General features: G+C 62.1%; 1 protein-coding gene across 1 annotated transcript; it reads right to left on the bottom strand.

The window, feature by feature from the left end:
* Positions 1–683: 683 nt before the first annotated feature.
* Positions 684–17,433, bottom strand: KRT80 (keratin 80). Its single transcript, XM_062203634.1, has 9 exons — positions 17,134–17,433; positions 12,784–12,992; positions 8,498–8,558; positions 8,125–8,220; positions 2,305–2,469; positions 1,926–2,051; positions 1,441–1,661; positions 1,020–1,075; positions 684–898 (listed from the first exon to the last, which is right to left on the bottom strand). Exons 1-9 carry the CDS (start codon positions 17,431–17,433, stop codon positions 774–776), a joined length of 1,359 nt encoding a protein of 452 aa, XP_062059618.1. The 3' UTR covers positions 684–773.
* Between the last annotated feature and the right edge of the window lie 3,835 nt (positions 17,434–21,268).

The following is a 21,268-nucleotide window of genomic DNA, read 5'->3' as shown; positions in this document are numbered from 1 at the left end:
GGGAGGGAGGGGCTGTTCTCCTGCTTGGTTTCAAGCTGCCCACTGCCTCCTGCTCCCCGTGAGTGGATCATGGCAAGAATAACTTTTGGAGAAGGTGCTTAGAGCTGGCCGGGTGCAGCCTGCCCAGGCGTGGCGATGGCCCCCTCGGTGGTGGGGTGGAGGAAGGGGCTGGTGTCCAGGCTGGCCTGAGGTCCAGGCTTAGCTCTCAGACACCCAGGGGTCCTCCTGCACTCACCCCCTAATACTGTCATGTGTCGGGGGAGCCCAGGTGGTGCAGAAGCCAGGGGGGACCCTCAGCACCCCGGGGGGCGGCTGGGGGACCGGGGCCTGGGCCGGGTGAGCAGGGCCTCGCTCCCAGGCAGTGGCAAGGCAAGGCTTGAGCAGTGAGTTCAGGGCAAGCATTGGGCAGACGCATGAAAGGCTCCTGGGGGGAGCCCTGTGTCAGAGGGAGAGCCCAAGAGTGGCAGTGAGGTGGAGCCACAGTGTCCCCCAAGTCCCAGTGCACGCAGTCGGGAGAGCTTCCCACCCCAGGCTGGAAGGGCAGGGCAGTGAGAAGCTATGTGGGGGGGGAGAGCTGGGGGGACCCGAAGGACCCTGACTCTCCCCTCCCATCCCCCAAAACCCACAGCCAAGCAGCCCTGCTCCGAGCCCTGCTGCTGTCAGCATGGTGGCAGGTTCCGCCTCCCCTCCTAGCTGCTCTCTGGAGTCTAGCTGGAGTCCCTCCTGCTGCAGCGGCGGGTGGGGGGACCCCAGGGCTCCGGGGCTCCAGCGCCCTACTCGGAGACCTCGGACTCCTGCGAGAGGTACTTCTCTGATGTCTCTGTGATTTGGATCACGTGGCCTCTGCTCTTCTTCTTCTTCCGGGAGGGGCCCGCGGAGAGGCGGGATTTGGAGGCCGCTGCCAGGGACATAAGGGTGGGGGAAAGGAAGGCGCTGGAGGCTGGCGGCCGTTGACGCCTTTGGGGTCACCGTGCCCCTACCACTCCCCCTCCTCGAGTTCCTCGGCCACATGTACTCACCGACTCTGGATCGGGACTGCACTGCGCTGATCACGGCGGCCGAGGGCAAGTCCATCCTGGCATGGCGGGGGAGGACAGAGGGATGTGGTGGGAAGGGAAGGGAGCCGTGATTCTGGCTCCCGTGGGAATGAGGGCCCAGGGGCTGGCAGGGGGAGGGCACGTGGCGGTCCCCCTGCTGTGTGCCCCTGGCCAGCCGGCTTGCCCTCTCTGGACCTCACCCTCCTCTCCTCTGGACTTGCTCCCTGTGTGCACAGCCACACAATCCCTCCTTCCCCCACCACGCACGGGAGCCATGCTAACGATTTTACAGAATGTAACACAGCAGGCCAAGCTCTTGGATTGTAAGTGGCCAAGCCGGGACTGGAACCCAGGTCTGCCCAGTGGTCTCTCCCTCCAGCCCTCCTCCTCCCACCCCGCGCACCTGCTCTCCTCGCCCTCCACCAGCTTCCTGTAGGTGGCGATCTCGATGTCCAGGGCCAGCTTCACGTTCATGAGCTCCTGGTACTCGCGTAGCTGCCGCGCCATGTCCTGCTTGGCCCGCTGCAGGGCGGCCTCCAGCTCGGCCAGCTTGCCCTTGGCGTCTTGAAGGGCCAGCTCGCCGTGCTCCTCGGCTGTCTGGATGCTCTCCTCCAGTTTCAGGCACTGCAGCCAGGAGGACAGAGGGGAAGACGTTGGGGAATGGGGCAGGGAGGGGGCAGAGAGGGGGTGTGTGTAGGGGGGGTGCCGCACTGGCTCTGCAGGCTTGTCCCGGCCGGATGCCGCTCCGGGGCCCTCCACTCCCTCCTGTGAGCCTTATCACTGCCTTAGGAGGCTTGCTCCCATCCCATTCTACAGGTTAGAAAACCGAGGCACGGAGGCTCAGGGTCATGAGCACCTTCCCCCCCCCCCCGGGGGGGGGCTCCTCACGTGGCTCTTGGCGGAGAGGATCTGGGAGCGCAGTTTCTGGATGCGCACGTTGAGGGCGGCGATCTCACAGCGGCTGCTCTGCAGGCTGCTCCCGAACTCAGCTGAGCGGGCCGCCCGCTCCTCCAGCTGCAGGGCCGTGGGGGAGGGGGTGGCAGTGAGGGGCGGCTCCTGTGTCGCCCCCAGCACCCCGGCCCCGCCTTGATCGTGAGCCCCTGCACCGTGCCCCAGGTGCTCAGCACGGCTGGATGAGAGCAAGGCTGATGGCTTCTCTCCCGACTGCTTCCCCTCACCCCGGGAGGGCCAGGCCCACCCCGCCCCTGTGTGTCTCCAGTCCCCTCTGGGATATTGGTCACCCTGGGGCCCAGCCAGCAGCGCCAACCTGGTTCCGGGAGTATGCCTCGGCCTCCTCCAGGCTGCGGGCCGCGATGGCATCGTATTGAGCTTTCACCTCCTCCACGATGCCGCTCAGGTCGATGGGGCAGCGGCTGTCCACGCCCAAGGTCACCGACACATCCTTCACTTGGGCTGCCAGGTCCTTCAGCTCCTGGCCGGGCACAGACGCGGGGGGCTTAGGGCTGGGGGACAGGGCACAAGGCCCCCCTGCTGCCCCCGGTGCCTGCACCCCTTCGCGAGTCCCTGGAGAGATGGGAAAGGGTGACTTCCTGCTGCGGCTTCTCTTCTGGCTGGACGCCCCCCATCCTCCGCCCGGCTCTGTCCATCTGTGCAGAGGGGAGCAGGGCCGGGAGGCTCTTGGCTCCCCAGGTCACCCTGGCTTTGGGTCTGCAGAGCCACGTTCGTCCCCAGGCTCCCCCAACATTGAATACGTGTTGGCATGCAACCCCTGGTAGGTGGCCTGCACCCTACTCCCTGACCCATAAGTGCAGCTGTCCCAATATTTGCTTTCTTTTCTCCCTGTCCTGTGACCTTGGAGAAGAGTGAAGCCACCCCCCCCTTCCCCTGGGGCTCACCAGGGGCCAGCCCCCTACCTCGCTCTCCCCTACCCCCGCCGCCCAGGCTCCCTGGACCACAGGGGAGCAAGCCGAGGCCCAGGGAGTCATGGGAACCACTGGGGGTGGCAGAGCTGGGCCTGGAGCTGGTGCTGTTGGCTGGGCAGCCACACGGAGCCAGAGCAGCTCGGATGTCTTTCCAGCCTTTTGGTAAGCTTTCTGGCTACTGCGCTCTCTAGAGGCTTGCAAGGGGTCCTGTCTTGGGTGGCCTGAGCGGGGGACAGAGGACAAGTGGCACACAGGGCTTCCCCTGGCAGCCTTGTAGGACGGGAGGAGAGGCGGGGAGGGAGCCTGGTGGAGGCGTGGGTGGGGTGGGGTGGGGTGGGCAGGGCTGGGGCAGCGCCTGCATCCTATGCCTGCTGGCCCTGGCAGTCCACCCAAAGCCCCCGGTTTCAGCCATCAGCTCGTAGTCCATGTGCCCAGCTTGCAGACCGCCTCGTGATTTTTGAAATGCGATCCAGGCAAGGGCTCTGCCTGGGGTCCTCAGACAGCTCAGAGACCAGGCGCCTGCCCTTCTCGTTCGGGTTTGCACACAAGGTTTTGAAACTGCCTTGTGCGTAGTCTCCTTTAACCGCAGACCCGCTCTCATCTCTCTCTCTCTCTCTGTCTGTCTCTCTCTCTCTCTCCTGCTTTCCTGGTTGTCTTCGTAGCCGAGAACGCCGGCTGGCTGCCTCGCAGGATCCCCACATCGGGGGCTTCACTGATGCACCCGAGCCAGTGATGTCCAACCTGCACCTCCCTCCGCTGCAGAACGGGCACTCGGCTCTCGGGGCCGTGTCAGAGCTGAGTTCGGCTGCCTGGCTTGTGACTGCACCCTGAGCGTGGCTCTGACCTTGGGCCCCTGCTGACTCTCTGAATATGCACCTGTACGTTCAGAGAGGTACAGCCGGTGGGGGTGGCTCTCGTGTCTGTCCCTGGCAGAGGCTGCTGCTTGTGCCCGGCGACCTGTATGCCAGAGCCGTGGATGGAGGGCTGAGGGCTGTTGCGTGGCTGCTGCTTGGTGACAAGGCGGGGCTCCTGGGAGGGGTGGGCATTGTGAGACCTCCCTGGGGGCAGTCTGGAGGACCCTGGGCTCAGTGGCTAGCCTCACGATGAGGGCTTCTGGCTGGACTATCCATGAACTTTAGCTGGAGCTCCCAAGCAGAAGCAGGCTGTGGGCCTGACTCCTGCCAGTACTACGTGCACCATCACTCTGGGCTCATGACGCTGCCTCCCCCCCGCCACCCCCCACCCCAGACCACCACCACCACCTCCAGGGGGAGCTGGCATCCCAGCCGGGGACGAGAGGGTGCTGTGTGCACAGCCATCCTCACGGGGTTCCATGCATTGGGCATGTGGTGCGCTCCTGGGCCCCTCTGTGCTGGCTGGCAAAACACAGGGTTTGCTGGCATGCGACTCTCATTGCCAACACCTTTTATTAGCCAGGTGACCCTCGTCAAGTTGTGAAGTCTCTCTGAGCCTCAATTTTCTCATCTGTAAAATGGGTATAATCACAGAACCGAAACCAGCTGAGGTTTCTTCAGTGCTCACCCTGTGCCTGACATGGTTCTAAATGCTTTTGGGTGTATGAACAGAACACAGCTTCTGAGCAGCCCAGTGAGGTAGGTGCTGTTACTCTCCCTACTCTATACATGGGCAAGCTGAGGCACAGAAAGATTAACCTAAGCTGTTCCAGCACACACAGCTCCTGAGCCAGGATTCAAATTGGCGTTGCTCAAAAATCAATGTTATTTTGATCATTACTTCTACTTCATAGGGTTGTGAGCGCGAATTGAGATTAAGTCAGCAAAGCACTTAGCCTGGAATATAGCAGGTGCACAATAAGTAGTAAGAGAGGGGATGTTTTAGGGTTTATGGCTGGGCAGGTGGATGCGGCCAGAACCCGAGTGCACTGGGAGCTGCACCAGAAGCTGGGGAGAGGAGGGCTATGAGTTTCTGCTCCCAGGGTCTCTTCATTACCCTGCGTCCTGGAGGGTAGGGGCGGAGGGGTGGTCTAGGGGGCTGCTGTGTGTAGATGAGGCCTTGAGGTCTTGATCAGCTGGCTGGGGAGGGCTTTGTAGAGCACATCCCGGCTGCCTCTGTGTGTGTGTCCATGCGTGTGTGCCTGTGTGTGCACACGTGTCCTGGGGATGGGCTGGGCCTCTGCGGCAATGCTTTTCCGATCCAGCATCTGCTCCAAAGCCGAAGCTACAGTGCCCAGGTGTTTTCCTTCCAAATGGGGCAGCCGCAGCTGGTGCCTCCCGTCGCTCGCACCTGCTCTGGCCAAGGAGGCAGCCCCTAGTCACCTGTGCTACTGAACACTTGAAGGGGGGCAGGCCCAAGTCAGAGCAAACTGGGAGTATAAAGTACACACTAGGAGCTGGTGCTGTAGTGAAGTGGGCACCGGTTCAAGACCCCCGGCTGCTCCACTTCCGATCCAGCTCTCTGTTATGGTCTGGGAAAGCAGTAGAAGATGGCCCAAGTGCTTGGGCCCCTGCACTCATGTGGGAGACCTGGAAGAAGCTCCTGGCTCCTGGCTTCAGATCAGCCCAGCTCTGGCTGTTGCGGCCATTTGGGGAGTGAACCAGCAGATGGAAGACTCTCTCTGTCTGCCTCTGCCTCTCTGTAACTCTGCCTTTCAAATAAATCAATCAATCTTAAAAAAAAAAGAGTACACATTAGATTTTTCATCTTAAACACATAATTCAAATGATCTGTTTTTTTTAAACGTGACGTCTAGGGGTGAGTGCATAGCCGGATGATTTAGGTGCCAGTTAAGATAGCCACATCCCAAACTGGAGTGCTTGACTTCCACGTCTGACTCTGGCTCCAGGCTCCAGCTTCCTGCTTATGCAGACCCTAGGAGGCAGGGCCGATGGTTCAAGGCACTGGCCTCCTGCTCTCTCTGTGGGATCCCTGGGTTGAGTGCCTGGCTCCTGGATCTGACCCCAGCCCAGTCCATTTGGGGAATGAACCAAGCAACAAGGACTCTCTCTGTATCTGTCTCTCCAGAGAACTTGAAATGACATACGGGGCTCACAGAGCTGTTCTAGGGGACAGTGCTGGCTTAGAGACCCCCCTGGAGTGGGTGCAGAAATGTTTGTAGCCAAGGGGCCAGTGTGGTCTTTGCAACCTCCCGGCCCCAACACCTGCTCACCACCTCGCTGCCTCCCGAAATGTCAGCCCCACAGCCCCGTAGTCAACCAGGCACATAGCAAAAAGAGCTGGGGAAGAAACCCAGTGTCTGTACTGACTGCGTAGATGTTTTCCTTGTCATTATTCCCAGGCCACACAGCGTAAGCCCTGATGGACGTACCGTTAGCGTCGCTTCAGGTTTTGTAAGTCACCCAGAGAGGGGACCCACACAGTGGACTCTACACCGTCTCATATGACAGGGTCTGGGGATCTGGGGGGAGGGGTCTTTGAATCACTGCCCTGAGGAGACCAGGGAGGGGCAGCTGGACTGCCCAGGCACCTGCTACCTAGCCTGCAGTTCCTTCTCCATGGGGGTCCTGTAACTGCATAGACCACACTCCGAGACCCTCACGCACAACCCCTCCATGATACCCAGCCCCGATACGCATCACAGGTGACAGCGTCCGAGCCCTGCCTCTGGCCCAAGACCCCGTGTGAGTGATGCTCCCAGAGCCCGGGCTCCCGCCCTGGCCCTGTCTGCTCTCAGCACAGCGGCGTCTTTCTCTTTAATCACCAAATTCAGTCCTGCCTCCCCGCTCTCCCCGCTGCCTGGGATGCAGTCTGGGACCTGCACGGGGCTGGCCCTGTTTCACAAGTGAGGGAGTGATGGTTGAGGCACAGAAGGGACATAGACAGCACTCAGAGTCGCAGAAACGGTAAGGAGTTTTGTGGGGGGGGGGTGCTGCGGCAAGGCCCAGGGATAGAGCTGGTCATCTCCAGCCATTTGCCTCTTTGATTGCCACACCTGCAGGGCCCCTGTCCTGGCTTGGAGCGCAAGCTCTGAGCTTGCCGAGGCGTCCGTGAGCGCAGGGACAAGGCCGGCTGCAGAAATGCTGGCCCTGCTCACAGTGAGTGTGGGCGGAGGGGCGCCTAAGCCAAGCCAGCCGGCAGGTGCGGTGTCCCAGTTGGATCCCTCCCCTTCCCCACACACTCAGGCTTTGTGGGCACAAAGGACAGCAGGTGGCCTTGAGGGGAGGGGGCCGGGGCTTCTCCACACACTCAGGTCGATGGTGGAGGTGGTCCGCTGGGGACGCTGCCTCTCTCCCTGCTGTTCCCAAGGCTCTGAGCTGTGTTATGGCCACATCTGGACTTAGCCCTACCCTGAGGGGAGCCCTGGCTGGGGGCGGAGCCTGCTGCAAAGCCCCCCACCCCCTCGGCTTGCAGAGCCGAGGTCATGAAGCTGTGCTCAGCGGTCCCCCAGGGCTGTTTCAGCGGAGCTCTGCGAAGATGCCTTTGAACTTGGCTGTGGCGCTGCAGCTTGGCACCAGCCATTTGTAGCACGAAGGTCGCTAAACCCCTGTTGTCCCCCACGATGGCTCTGCCTCCTGCTCTTAGCTGGACCAGGGGCATTTGTGGAAGGGGGCCCTAGCCCAGCAGTACCTGCTCTCCACGCCCGCAAGCCCTGCATCGGGCTGTGGATGGGAGAATGCAGCTTCGTGTGGGGTCGGGGGGAGGGAGCAGCAGGTGGCAGCCACAGCGGGGTCCACCATGCACATGTGGGCAGCACACACACCAGGACTGGCCTGGGCCATGGACTGACCCCCGTGCCTGCTTGTCCCCTGCAGGAGTTGGTACTGCCAGGGAACGAGAGAATTCTGACTGCAAGCTGCCCCTGCCGGAGCCCCGAACTGAGTTGGCTGTGACACGCGCTGAGCAGAGCTGCCCTGGATGCGTGGGTGGGTGGGTGCGGGGCGGCTGCAGCTCAGGCTGCAGGGGTTAGAGAGAGACTGGTGCCATTGCAATGGTTGTTCAAGGCTCCTGGACTGAGGCCAGACTCCCAATCCCCGCCTGGGGCACCTGCTGCCCTGCATAGCCTCAGCTCTCCAGCACGGGTGAAGACATGGTTCTCTCTCAGAGAAGGGTCTTTGGGGGAAACCTGCCCGTGTTCCATGGGGCAGGTGGAAGGCTGACATGTCAGATTGTGGACAGGAAGGCACTTGGGAACCCGCCCCCCACCTCCCTTGCCTGTGGACCGGTCAGCTCGTGGCTCAGCCGGACACCGGCGCCGTCTCACTCACCTGCTCGTAGATGGTCTTCATCAGCTCCAGGAAGCCCTGCAGGCCCTTTAACTTGGTTTCCAGTTCGGTCCGTCGGAGACACTCTGCATCCAGGTCCTAGGGTTGGGAGCAGTGGTGAGAGATGGAGAGGGAGGGCCCGGCCCAGGGCAGGAGTGGTGCTGGTGGTGGTGGGGGCTTTGCTTTCTGGGTGAGAGTGGGCGTGGTTCCGGAGGAGATCGGAGCCTGAGAAAGGAGTGGCATGTGGACAGGGGTGTCTGCTGGCCCCGGGGGAGGTGACCCTCCGAGCCCGGTGTGGGCACAAAGGACAGCAGGTGGCCTTGAGGGGAGGGGGCCGGGGCCATGCATGGAGAAGCCCCAGGGCAGGCAGCGGTACCTTCTTCAGCTGGACGAAGGTAAACTCCAGGTCTGTGCGCTTGGAGATCTCATCTTCGTACCTGGAGGGGAGAAGGAGGTGAGGGAGCTGGTGCTGCTCACCTCGCCCAGGCAGCTTCCCCTGGGGACCTTGTGCCAGTGGGGAGACAGTGGCCCTTCCGCCACATGGAGGCACTGCCACGTCCTCGCTGACATACTCCCCCTGCTGTGACACCCTGGTGCGGGCACCTGTTCTCTCTCCCTCCTGCTCACCTCCCCTCCCCCCTGCCCTGTCCTCCCCTGGCCACTTCTGGTCGCTTCCTCTCTCTGCTTCACGTCTACCTCCAGAAAGCCTCCCCGGGTTGTGTAGCCCTTGCACCCGGCACTTCCATTCTTCTGTATTTTCCCCTATCAAGCTCAGGTTCAGATGCTTTGGGGCCAAGTCCCCTCGGACCTTGCTACCCCCACCCCTCTCAAGTTCCCCATAAGCGTGGTCTCAAGTTCCTCATGGGTGGGCCTGGATCCTGTAGGCTGCACTAAGCCCACCAGTGATGCACCTGTGCTGGTACAAGAACCTGTACAAACGGCGGCACCTGGATCCGATGCCCAGTCTCGGGGAGTGAGCCCGCTGGGCCGGTCCACATGAACGAATTGCCTCTGGTGCTGTTAAACTAAGGGAGTTTCTGTAACTTCAGCCTCCTCCCCTGGCGTGTGTGTGTGTGTGTGCGTGTGTGCCAGCCAGAGCTGCCAGAGCCCACCTCTGATGCAACCAGTGCTCAGCAACTATAGCAACTTCCTTCTCGCTCTGGGTGTCCACTGGCCTCTGCGCCCGCCCCAGCAGCCGGATGTAGGGGCTCCGCACCGCGAGTTTCCCTCCCTCCTCTCCAGGAATGCCTGAATCACCAGCGGCTCTAATTACAGCCGCCTGCCTGCCCGGGTCTCTGACCTCCCAGCAAGGGCAGCGTCCCTCTGCCGCCTGCCCGGCTGCCCTCGTGTTGGCCCTGTGGAGTGCCAGGGCTGGACCCACAGGCACCAAGCGTGTCCTCCTCCCTGCCTGGTTCGGCCTTGGCTTCCGCCTGTCGCTCAGGGCTGTGAGGGCGCTGGGCAGATGTGCGCAGGGGTGGGGTGGGGGGCGGCCTGCCCAGCAGAGCAAAAACGCCTGGAAGGGAGCGCCAGGTACCCCCTAGCCACGCCTCCCGTGTGCCGGGCGCTTCATCCATACCCTGCCCAAGCCCCAGCTATGGGATGCCATGGGCCCCTTCTACCAGGGAGGTCATGGCTGGTTAGGGAGGGGGCTTGGGAGCTGCATGGTCTCACAATCCTGGGACCTCAGCTCTTGTGTGAGCCTTGGGGGCGTGGCACTCCTGGTGGCATGGCGTGCGGATGCAGCAGGCTGATGTCTCCACAGCGGCACGTGGTGCCCCTGCACCTGCTGTGGCCTCTGACATCCTCTACACACCCTGCATAAATTCTAGGGGCTGGCTGACTCCAAAGGCTTCCTGCTAGGAGCCAGTGCTGTGATGCAGCGGGTTAAAGCCCTGGCCTGAAGCGCTGGCATCCCATATAGGCTCTGGTTCTAGTCCCAGCTGTTCCACTTCTGATCCAGCTCTCTGCTATGGCCTGGGAAAGCAGTAGAAGATGGCCCAAGTCCTTGGGGCCCTGCACCTGCATGGGAGACCCAGAATTAGCTCCTGGCTTCGGATTGGTGCAGCTCCAGCCATTGCGGCCATCTGGGGAGTGAACCAGTGGATGGAAGACCTCTCTCTCTCTGTCTCTACCTCTCTCTCTAACCCTGTCTTTCAAAAAAAAAAAAAAAAAAAAAAAAAGGCTTCCCGCTGGAGTCAGGCTGGGGGTGGAGATCTGCCAAGCGCCCAGCCCCCTCCTTGCCTCTCCCCACACTGCCCCCTGGTGTGCGCCCCTCCTGCCCCCTTATCAGACACCTCACCTTTGCTGGGTCCACCAGGGATTTCCCAATGCTGGGGGCCTGTCCTCTCCCTGACCCGATCTGTTTTTAGCTCTGTCCCATGCAAAGCCTTAAGAGGGAAGCTGGTGCCTGGGGTTGGGGCCTCCAAGTCTTGGTGGAGCCGCCCAACCCCTGGGTTGCAGCCTAGGCTACCGAGAAAGGGGCACAGAGGTGGGGCCGGCAAGGGGGCACAGGGGCTTCTCTGCGGCTCTGAGGACCCTCCCAGGGCACAGAGAGACATGCCAGGGAAGGGCAGACCAGGGGGCGCGCCCCTACCCCAGCAAGCCTGCCAGGCCAGCTCTGCTCTCTCCCTGGACCTCTGGCTGGGTTTGGGGGCAGTGGGCTGGGGCCTGCCAAGGCTTGAGCCCTGGGAGAGGCTGGTGGCATAGCAGGATCCTGGGGCTGGGGTCAGACGCTGGGCGCCAGTCACCTTAAGGCTACCGCCTCAGCTTCCCCAGGAGGCAGGCGACCTTGCTCCAGTTCATCTCGCGCCTGATTTGACTGGGCTCCCCCCAGCCAGCCCTTCCCCACGCTCTAGTACCCTGAGCAGCTTGCACCCCTGTCTACGCCATCTCTGAGCCCCTTGGCACGAGCTGGGCCTCTGCTTTGTCCTCAGTAAACAGAAGGGTTCGACCGGCCCGTCCTTGGGGGTCCCTGCTACCCCGCACGATGCCCGCCTTCTTCCCCATCCTCAGCACCCAGCTCCCAAACTGTGCACAGCCCCGTCTCCCCTTTGTTTATTCCTGGGAACCAGAGCTGATCTCATCGCCGGCAGAGGTAGGGCCCAGCCCCTCCCTGTCAGGGCTCCGCCTGGCGCCTCCCGGCCCTGGGGGCCTCCCCCACCCTGGGCTGTGCACTGCCAGGCTGCAGGTTCCCCCTGCAGCCCCACACACCCTGTGGCCAGGCCGGCGGGCTCAGAGAGGGGAAGAGAGGCCCTGAGCCCAGTGGGCCCAGTGAACAGACAGCAGGCTCTGGGAGAGCCGGCTGCAGGCCCAACGGGGGGCGGAGCCTGCTGAGAACAATGCGAGGCATCCGGACAGAACTTGTAGTTACAAAGGCTGGGAGGCTGGGAGTAGCCGTGTGCGGCCACTGGCCGAGGCTCGGGGTGGGACACAGCGTGCCTGGCTGTGTGTTTAAGGACGAGCCCTGCCCTCTCTGGTCTCAGTTCTCTTCTCCACACAAGGAGGCCCCCAGACTCCCACTCGGCTCTGCTGTTCTCCCATCCTTTGTAGGCTAAAGATCTATAGGGCGTCCGTGGGAACCGGAAGGGGATCCAGGCGAACCACCTGGCCCTCCTTGTTAGGGTCTCGGTGGGGTATCGGGAACTTGGACAGCTCCCAGCGGATGTGCTGTGTGTGTTTCCCTAGGACAGGGAAGGCAGGGGTTAGAGACAGGGGCTGGGCAAACTCAGCCTCAGCCCAGGCCCCCTGCCCCAGCCCACTAGAGCGTGCTGAACTGCCGGCTACCTCCTCGGGCCTGTCTTGAGGACATCAACCGTCACCACTGCCCTTCATGGCTGAAGGGAGCCGAGGTACAGAGTTCAGTACACTGCCCAAGGCCTCCACGCTGGGGCGGGCTGGGGGCAAGGACTCACCCGCCTCCCGAGCCTGCAGCTGTAACCACTGGGCCGTACTGCCCCCCGGCTCTCTGCCTGTCCCTTTAAGCCCTGTCTCCCATACCTCTCTACTTCGCAGTCCCCGTCAAGGCTTGGCACGCCTTGACCTACGAAGCCATGCTCTCCCATCCCCGGCTCGCACCCTGGTCATGTGCCTCTCCTCTCCAGCCCACTCGAGACAAAAATCCACAGCCACATCCCCAGCAGAAACCCCTGTGTGGTTCTAGTGGTGACATAATTCCCCCAGCCCACGCGGCTGCAGGTTTACCGCGGTATCCCGCAAGTGTGTGCAGCGCCTGGCGTGTACCAGGCTCTCAATAAAGAATAAAGATGGGGCCGGTGCTGTGGGGCAGTGGGTTAACACCCTGGCCTGAAGCGCTGGCATCCCATATGGGCGCCAGTTCGAGACCCGGCTGCTCCGCTTCCTATCCAGCTCTCTGCTATGGCATGGGATAGCAGTGGAAGATGGCCCAGGTGCTTGGGACCCTGCACCCACGTGGGAGACCCAGAAGAAGCTCCTGGCTTCGGATGGGTACAGCTCCAGCCATTGTGGCCATCTGGGGAGTGAACCAGTGGATGGAGGACCTCTCTCTCTCTCTCTCTGTAACTTTGACTTTCAAATAAATAAAATAAATCTTTAGAAAAAATAAAGCCTCATGCAGGGCCAGGCCTCCCAGCCTGAGGACAGCTGGGTCCCCGCCCTCCGTCCCAGCCGGCTGGTGGTCCCTACCTGATTCGAAACTCCTCCACCTTCTGTAGCACCTGCAGCAGGTTGGCCTCGAGCTGTGCCCGCTCCTGGCTCACGGCGCGCAGCTCCTCCTGCAGCCGGCCCTGGTACTCCTCGTAGTGGTGCCCCAGGTCGAAGGTGGTGGGGTCCTGGCCCTGTAGGAAGCTCCAGCGGGTCTCCAGCAGCTGGTTACGCTGCTCCAGGGCTTGCACCTGGGACAACGAGGAGGGCACTGAGTGGGCCAGGTGTGGGTGCTCCCGTGCGTGGGCGGGCGGGGGGGTGTGCTTCCTGGGAGGCGGCGGCTCATCTGTGCATGTCCACCCCCGGGGCCCTGCGTGTTCGGAGTGCGCCTCCTGGGACAAACACTGATCAGCTGAGGGTGCCAAGATCGGAGAGGATCTGATTGAGGTGGAGCCACCCAGCAGGGGGAACCAGGGTGCCGAAGCGTCTGGCAGGCTCTCCTGGGCCTTGTGGGCTGGGGTGGGAGACCCCAGGGAACATGGGCTGTCCTGGGCTCAGCTGCCCCCTCCTGGCTGCAGCTAGCCTGGTCTCATCCTATTTTGGAAACTCAGGGCCTTGTTAGTGTTTCAGTAAGGACTAATCCTCTGGACAGCCCCAGACTTGTCGCAGCCCCTGCCCCGCCCTGCCCCAGCCAGAGCCTCAGTTTCCCCAGCTAGAACAACCTCTGACAGCTGCTGGGGGGAAGAATCCAGGGACCGCTTGGATGAAGTATCAATAGCAAACGCTTATGTGGCGCCTACTGTGTGCGGGCCTGGCATCTTTAACTTGCTAAGTCCTTGCGAGGAGCCATCAATGGTGTGTTACGGACAAGCCAACCAGGTGCCCAGAGGCAAGGAGCTTGGCAAAATTGGCACTGGGCAGAGCCAGGCCTGGAATCCAGGCACTTGGGTCCCCTGGCTGTGGCTGGGGCCACTGTGGGTCCCGGGACCCCAGCTTCCCTGTTCTGGGATGGGCTTTGGCTTTCGGCGGGGGGGGGCTGGCTTTGTGCTGAGCCCTGCTGCCCCTCTCCTGCTCTGTCTCCCTCCCACCTCCTCCTACTCCTGAAGGGGCTTCTGTGGCTGTCAGGGTCCCTCCTGGGGTCCTCTCCCCCCTACCCCGAGTCCAGCTCCACTGGGCCCAGGGCTCTCCTGCCTGTGCCCCCAGCCTTTCTCTCTCTCTCTCTCTCTCTCAGGAACGCTTCCCTGACCCTCCTCCCAGGGCCTGGCTACCCGCCCCCCCCCCCCATGTGTGCACCTGCAGGAAGCACCCCCCGCCCCCTCCCGGCTGAGCCTGAAAGATACCTCTTCTTTCCACCCAGACCCTCAGCTATGTGCCCCTCGTTTGTCCTGAGCCGCGGTGGCCCGGGAGCCCTCTGCCCCCTTGGTGCCCAGGCTGTGGGTAGCTGCCGAGGTGAGGGGCCGGCTGCGGCCTGGCTCCTGCACCGTGCAGGCTGTGTTGGTCCCGAGGACGCCACGCTGCTAAGTCTAGCTCTGTCCCCTGCAGCCACAGGCGGGCGGCTGGGCCTCTTCCTGCCCCGGCTGGGATGCTGCAGGGCACTGGTGCCTGGCAGAGCGACCAGCAGCCTCTGGGCCGGTGCCCTGTGTCCCTTGTTACCAGAGGAGGGGTCTCCCCACCCCTCTCCGTCTCAGCCTTGAGCACATCCTTGGGCTTCTCCCCAACATGCTGATGCCCTTGGGAGCCCCCTTTGCCACTCCCCCAGCAGGAGCACAGGACGATGGCCAAGCTCCCACCCATACAGGTAAGTTCTGCATGAAGCTGACCTTACGCCTGCTGTCTGCCGAGATCACAGCCAGACAGGTTCCGTAGGGATGGAGGTCAGGAGGGTGCCCTGCTTTGTATGTGAGAGGGAGTGTTGGGGGGGAGGTACCTGCTCACCCCACCTCGCCTCTGTTTTGACAAGCAGAGCCGCGTGTTTACACTGAGGGTGGGGCGAGAGGAGATACGGGAGGCTCCTTCCTCCACCCAGGAGCAGCAGAGAAACCTTCACACCAGGAAGTCCTTCCTTTAGTCTAACCTCACTCTCGCATGCTCCAGCTCCAACCTGAGCGTGTGGCTCTGGTCAGCCAGTTCAGCCGGAATGCACTTGTTATCCTAGGGGACCAAGGGCAGCTCCCGTCTCCCTCTCCCCTTGGTGGATTTTCTGTGGCCACCGCCACCCAGGGCCTCTCCTGCAGAGAGTCTCCTCCTTCTCGGAACAGAGACCCAGGGAGGCTGAGGATTCCTGCGCTCTGAGAGGTGCAGGGTGACTGCTTCCCACCCAGGAGGGTGCTGAGCGTCGCCGCTCGCTCCTCCTCCTCCTCCTCCTCCTCCTCCTCCCCGTTCTGGCCGGAGCCCCTGTCCTTATACAATGGCAGCTTGACCAGCGGCCCCTGGGAACAAAGGCCAGCTCTCTCTGCCTCCCCACTCTGCAGATGGGGAAACTGAGGCCTGGAGGCCCAGAACTGACTCCATGGCACTGGCCAGGCCAGGGCAGAGTCCTGGGGGGAGGAATATATATATGTGTGTGTGTGTGTGTGTGTATATATATATATATATATATATATAATTTTTGTATTGGTGCTTGAGTCTGCTAAACTACAGCTCCTGACTGGGGCAGGAGGCTGACCACCTGGGAGGGTCCAGTCCCCCAGGCTCCAGGGCGAGCGTCCGGGCCACACAGGTCCTGTTCCTGTGATGGGGGGGAGGGTCTGCTCCATTCCCCAGGGGGGCCACTGAATCTCACGGGCAGGGCTTGGTTGTATCTTTTTCCACACGTAGAGTGTTTATAGAACACTCGCTACATGCCAGCAAGGTCCTAGCTGCTTTTCAAAAATTATCCCATCTGGTCCTGACAAGCGGCGCATTGCCCAGGGGATCCTGGGGGAACAGAGAGGTGGAGACATTTGCCTGAGGTTGCACAGCTGTGGTGCAGCCAGGAGTCAACCCCCATCATGCTTCTGCAGGGGTCCCACTCTCATCGGCTGCCTGCTTCCTCCCGGGGCCCTCGGAGTTGGGGAGGGATGGGAGCAAACAGATCTCCCCTGCTGGAGTGGGGGCTCTCGGGGCAGAGCCCCCCAAAGGGTTGGCACCCCCAGCTCCCTGAGTCTCCCCCACCCCTGGCCCAGAAGGGCACCCCATGTCAAGGCCGAGGTCCAATTCAGCTGCAGGACTCCGCCCCAAGGGCCCCCCTCCCCGCCCTCTGCCAACCCTGGCTCCCACCACCATGGCAGAGGCCCAGGGTGCTATGGGGAGCAAAGCCACCCACTGGAGCTGGATGACACAGCTTGGTGAGGCGAGGCGCTCCTTCTAAGGGATTCAGCCAGGTGTGGGGCGGAGGCGCCTTCCCTCCGAGCCCAGCACACCCTTGTCCTCTCACTGCATGGCCCCCGCCTGGCCACTCAGTGCAGAGGAAAAAATTCGGCTCCAGGGCCCAGAACAGGGCGGGAGGCAGGGAAAGCATCGGTCTCCGTCCCAGAGAGCACCGACTTTGTCTCTCACAGGCTTGAGTTCAAATCCAGATGGCGCCACTTGCTGTGTGCCCTTGGGCAAGGCACCCAGCCTCTCTGGGCCTCCATCTGCCCATCTGCAGGGGTGCTGTGTGGGTAGGTGACATCGCCCCGGCCATGTCCGTGTAGAGGCTAAACCCCGGGCAGGGGCTTGGTGTGTGCAGCTCGCCTCCCTCTGCCTCCTCTGTCTGTAAGCTCCCACCTCATGGGAGAGATGAGCACCCCAGAGTCAGCCTCAGAGAGACCAAGACGCAGGCAGGGAGGAGCCGGGGTGAGTGGCTGGGTTGTGCGTTTCCAGGGAGGATCAGTCCAGTGGGCAGACACAGTGGGCAGGAGACAGTGGAGCGGAGGGCTGGCCAGAGAGGCTTATTGGGGCAGGGAGGCCGGGGAGGTGGACGGGACTTCTCTGGGGGGGCTCCCTTGCTTGGGGAAGAGAATTGGTGCCCTTGCCCCATGGCCAGTTGCAGGCCATGGGCAGTGGGGTGCAGGACATGTGAGGGTTGGGGTGCCGGGACTCCATCCTGGGACTTTGGGGGAGTGGCATGGGGCACAAACATGCTGTTTGTCTGGTTCCAACCAGAGGCACCCACCCTCTCCCACCTACCTTCCTGCCTCCACACACAGGGCCCCGCACCCCTTGGTGGCCCTGAACCGGGCTTCTGAGCAGGGCTGCCTTTAAGGGACCGCCAGGAAGGTCACCGGCACGGTGGAGCCCGCCTCCTCGGGGTAGCAGCGCCGCCTGCCATTGGCTGCGGGCAGGGGCGGGGCCGCTGACCTAAGCTGGGGCTGGCTGACCTCGGCCACCTGCTGGGGGGCCGCTGGGACCCCCACTCCCGCTTCTGCTCACCTTGCCAATCAGGGAGGCGAATTTGTCATTGAGCACCTTCATCTCCTCTTTCTCCTGGGTCTTCTGCTGTTGCAGGGCTGGGTCCACCTTGAGGTCCAGGGGCACCAGCAGGCTGGGGTTCACGGTCACCTTGGGAATGGTGCCCGTGGGCCAGCAGCCCGTGAGGCTGCGGGAGCTGAAGCTCGGCCCCGGGGCCCCACAGCGGCCCCATCCCGAGGTCCCAGGCCGGGGGCTGCCTGCCGGGGTCACCTCACAGTCGCTGAGGCTGTCGAAGCCAACGACGCAGGAGCGGCAGGCCATGGCGCCCCCCGGCCCGGCAGCGGCAGGGCCCAGGGGCGAGCGAGCGAGGGAGACTCCGACGACGGATGGCAAGCTCCTGTCGCTGCCAGGACAGGCTGGGGACTGAGGTGCAAACACCTGTTGTACAGTGCTCATTACAGCAGGAGGGCGGGACGCCTCGCAGCCAGACCAACCTGTTGGATGCTGTGGCGTGCCCGCCCCGCCCCCAGCACCACGCAGGATCTCCCTCGCCGCCGGGGGGTGGGGTGGGGTGGGGGGTAGAGTTGTCTGCAGAGGGGGCTGGTCCCAGATGCCCCCCAAAGCCTAGGCAAGCCTGGCTCAGGGAGTCAGGGCTGGCTTGGGGAGGGGGGGGTTGGGAATGGGGAGACTCCAAGAAGCAGCGGCGGAAAGAGCAAGCGAGCGCGTGCCTCTGGCCCCAGACCTTGCTGCATACCTGCAAGGTGACACAGCTTGGCTTGCATACTTCTGGAAAAGATGAGGCCGGCCAGCCCTGAGTTCCAAGTGGGAGGCAGCTGCCCCGGGCCCCGTGCCAGCCTGGCACTGGAAAACAGCACCTCCTTTCTTTTGGTTCTGGCTGCCAAACACTCCGTGTGGCTTATCTCTCCTCCCCTCCCCCACCCACCCCCGCTCTCTCTCCTCTCCTCCTGCCTTCGCCCTATCATTTATTGGTAATCATATTGATATCATTTATGGAGGGCCTGCTATGTGTGCACCCATATCGCGGAGGCTTGGAGTCCTTGGCTTTGGGCGAGTGATGGATTCAGGACTTGTTAGACTGATGGTGACTGGTGTTTGAAAAAGATTTATTTATTTTCATTTTTAAAAATAATTTTTTAAAGGTTTATTTATTTTACTTGAAAGTCACAGTTACTCACAGAGAGAAGGAGAGGAAGAGAGAGAGAGAGAGAGAGAGGTCTTCTATCTGCTGGTTTACTCCCCAATTGGCCGCAACGGCTGGAGCCAGGAACCAGGAGTTTCTTCTGGATCTCCCATGCAGGTGCAGAGCCCAAGCACTTGGGCCATCTTCTATGCTTTTCCAGGCCACAGCAGAGAGCTGGATGGGAAGTGGAGCAGCCAAGACTTGAACTGGCACCCATATGGGATGCTGGCACTGCAGGCGGCGGCTTTACCCACTATGCTGCAGCACCTGCCCCTTAAAAAGAATTTATTTGCAAGGCAGAGTGATGGACTTCCTTTTGCTAGTTCACTCCCCAAATGACTGCAATGGCTGGGGCTGGGCAGAGACCAAAGCCAGGAGCTGGGAACCAGGAGCTTCATTTGGGTCTCTCCCCTATCGGCAGCAGGGGCCCAAGGACTTGGGCCATCCATCTTCTGCTGCTTTCCCAGGCACCTTAGCAGGGAGCTGGACAGGAAGTGGAGCAGCCGGGACTGGAATCAGAACTCTGATACGGGCTGCCAGCATCACCGGCGGCAGCTTAACCCGCAGCGCCGCTCGCGGGCCCCAGCTTCTGGGATTGTTGTTGAATACAACAGCGCTCAGCAGAGGACCCGGAAGTGTGCTCTTGTCCAGGCTGACGGGGCCTGCAGGGGGTTGGCCGCCATCCCCTATAGCTCTACGGCTTGGAGAATAATGACCCCCCTGCCTCCTCTGCCTTTTGCCCCCCCCCCACCTCCTCTCACCTGGGCCCCTGCATCTCTGGTGGAGCAGGAGGCGTTTCCCCTCTCTTAACCCCACCCCGGGTGCTGGGAGCCGGAGCGGGAGACCTAGGTGGTCAGGGATGGAAGGGACCAAGGGAAGAGAGAGCTCCCCAGAGGCGCTTCCCCCTTCCCATACGCTGGCCGCTGAACTCCCCCACTCAACACCCACCCGCGGCCCTTTACCCTGGCCTGGTATCTGAGTGGCATGTGGTCAGGCCTGGCCTGCCCTCCTCCCCCACGCCAGTCACCTCTGTGTGCTCCGCCAGTGCCCGAGTGACAGCTCACCGGGCGGGGATGACCCCAACGCCCCCTTCTTCCTCACCACAAGCACATGTGAGAGGGGGTGCTAGAGCTTTCTTTGCCCAAGGTCACCCAGCAAGAGGCTGGGGGGTCGGGGGCTGTGGGCCTGGCCTCAGGCCACACAACTTATCTTAGCCTCTAAGCTTTTATTAAAAATTGTTTTAAAAAAGATTTATTTATTGGCATGAAAGGTACAGTTATAGAGAGAGAACGAGAAGGAGAGCGAGCGAGCTCTTGTCTGCTGGTTTACTCTCCAGATGCCAGGACTAGGTGCAGCTGAAACCAGATCTGGAACTCCATCCGGGTCTCCCATGTGGGTGACCAGGGACCCACGTACTTGAGCCATCGCTGCTGCCTCCCGGGGTGCACATGAGGAGGAAGCTGGAGTGGGAACAGAGTGGGACCAAGCATTCTGAAATGGGATGTAGATGCCCCAAGCAGCCTGCCCCAGTTTCTCTGTTTGGGACAGGGAAGGAGGTTGCCTAGGGCAATCCCTTGGCCTGGCCCATTGCCATAGTCTCCAAGGCAGAGGCCTGGTTCTCCTGTGTGCCTCTGCCGGCCTTCTGGTCGACCTGGGTGGGTGGGTCTCAGGTAACTGTGAAGACCCAGGGTTCCAGGCTCAGCTTGTGGGGCCGGGGGTGGGGGGGCTGTTTCTGTGCTTGAGCATCGAGCATCAGGTGGCTTTTGTCAGGGCTATTCTGCCTTGGTGGAAGAATGGGGGACCTGCTGCCCAGGGGGGCTCAGGCTGTGGGGCTCCCTCTGGCGCTGCCGAAGACCCCTTGGGCAGAGTTGGCGGAGGTGTCTGGTTGTCAGCTCTGGCTGCTGAACTGGAACAGCAGCAGAAGAGCCCAAAACAAACAGAACTCCTGGGCCCCGCCCAGCCCTGCCTCCTCCTCCCTCCCCTTCCTTGTCCCCCCGCCCCTCCCTGGCTCCACCCCTTGTGGGGGCTCCTGTATTGGAGCCCTGAGGACCTCCACCCTCTCTGCGGACCTGCATGAGCGGCTCCTGGTCCTGGAAGGAGCCCGAAGCACCCGGCTCCTGCGGAAGCGGGAGACAGGGTGGGGGTTGGGAGAGACATGCAGAGGGGGACTCAGCCCTTCTGGGGCTGTTTGGGTCCGGGGCAGTCTGCCCGCCCCTCCTGGAGGTGCTGTCACATAAGCTGCTGGGCTGGGGGGCTCTGGGGTGGGGGTCGAGCTTGGGTGGCCCCAGCTGGGAGCCCCCCTGGGTCTCCAGGAGCCTGTCTTGGTTGTCGTTTCCATGGCGGGGGCAGACTCTCCTCCCACCTGCCCGCTCCCTTGGGTGTGGAGTGGTCCTTAAGCAAGGGGCACCCTCTTGGCTTTTCTTGCATCTCTTCCTCCACGTCGCTCCTTCCTGGCCTCTGAGCCCCCTCCCTCTCTTTCGCAGCCGCCTCTTTCTCCGTGGTTTCCGTTGTCTCTGCCTGTGCCTCTCAGAGCCTCCTGCCCACGCAGGCCTGGCTCTGTCTCAGCCTGGGGGAGGAGAGGCGTCTGAGCCACCCCTGCCGCTCTGCCGGATGGCGATGGCCTTATGGGAATGGCATCCCTGTGTCACAGTTTCAGCGCCTCCCCTCCGCCCTGTGCCCCATTTGGCCTGAGGCCTGACTTGCAGAGCGACCACAAGGCACAGCGGCTGCGAGACACAGAGCTGATGGATGAATGTTCCAGGTTCTGGGGCAGCCTGGGCCTGTTGGGGATACAGGGGACTCTCTGGGCAGGGGAACTTCTCAGCCTCACTGTAGGGTCACTCCTCCAGGAAGTCCTCCGGGATGAGCCTGCTCAGGTCCGTGGCCCCCTCTCACCCTCTCTCCTGAGTGCCTGTCCACACCAGGGCCATTAGCTGGGCCCGTCTCTCTCCCTCA

Source organism: Lepus europaeus, chromosome 10 (genome assembly GCF_033115175.1).
Source record: "Lepus europaeus isolate LE1 chromosome 10, mLepTim1.pri, whole genome shotgun sequence".
Lineage (NCBI taxonomy): Eukaryota > Metazoa > Chordata > Mammalia > Lagomorpha > Leporidae > Lepus > Lepus europaeus.
The sequence above is the reverse complement of the archived record's forward strand: the minus strand, read 5'-3'. Positions and strand labels throughout refer to the sequence as shown.

Coding starts and splice junctions, on each gene's coding strand:
- KRT80 (XM_062203634.1), bottom strand. CDS start 17,433: ATGGCCTGCCGCTCCTGCGTCGTTGGCTTCGACAGCCTCAGCGACTGT. Junction 2,052..2,304: donor AGGCATACTCCCGGAACCAG/GTTGGCGCTGCT, acceptor ACGGCCCTGCAG/CTGGAGGAGCGGGCGGCCCG. Junction 1,662..1,925: donor TCCTCTCCGCCAAGAGCCAC/GTGAGGAGCCCC, acceptor TCCTGGCTGCAG/TGCCTGAAACTGGAGGAGAG.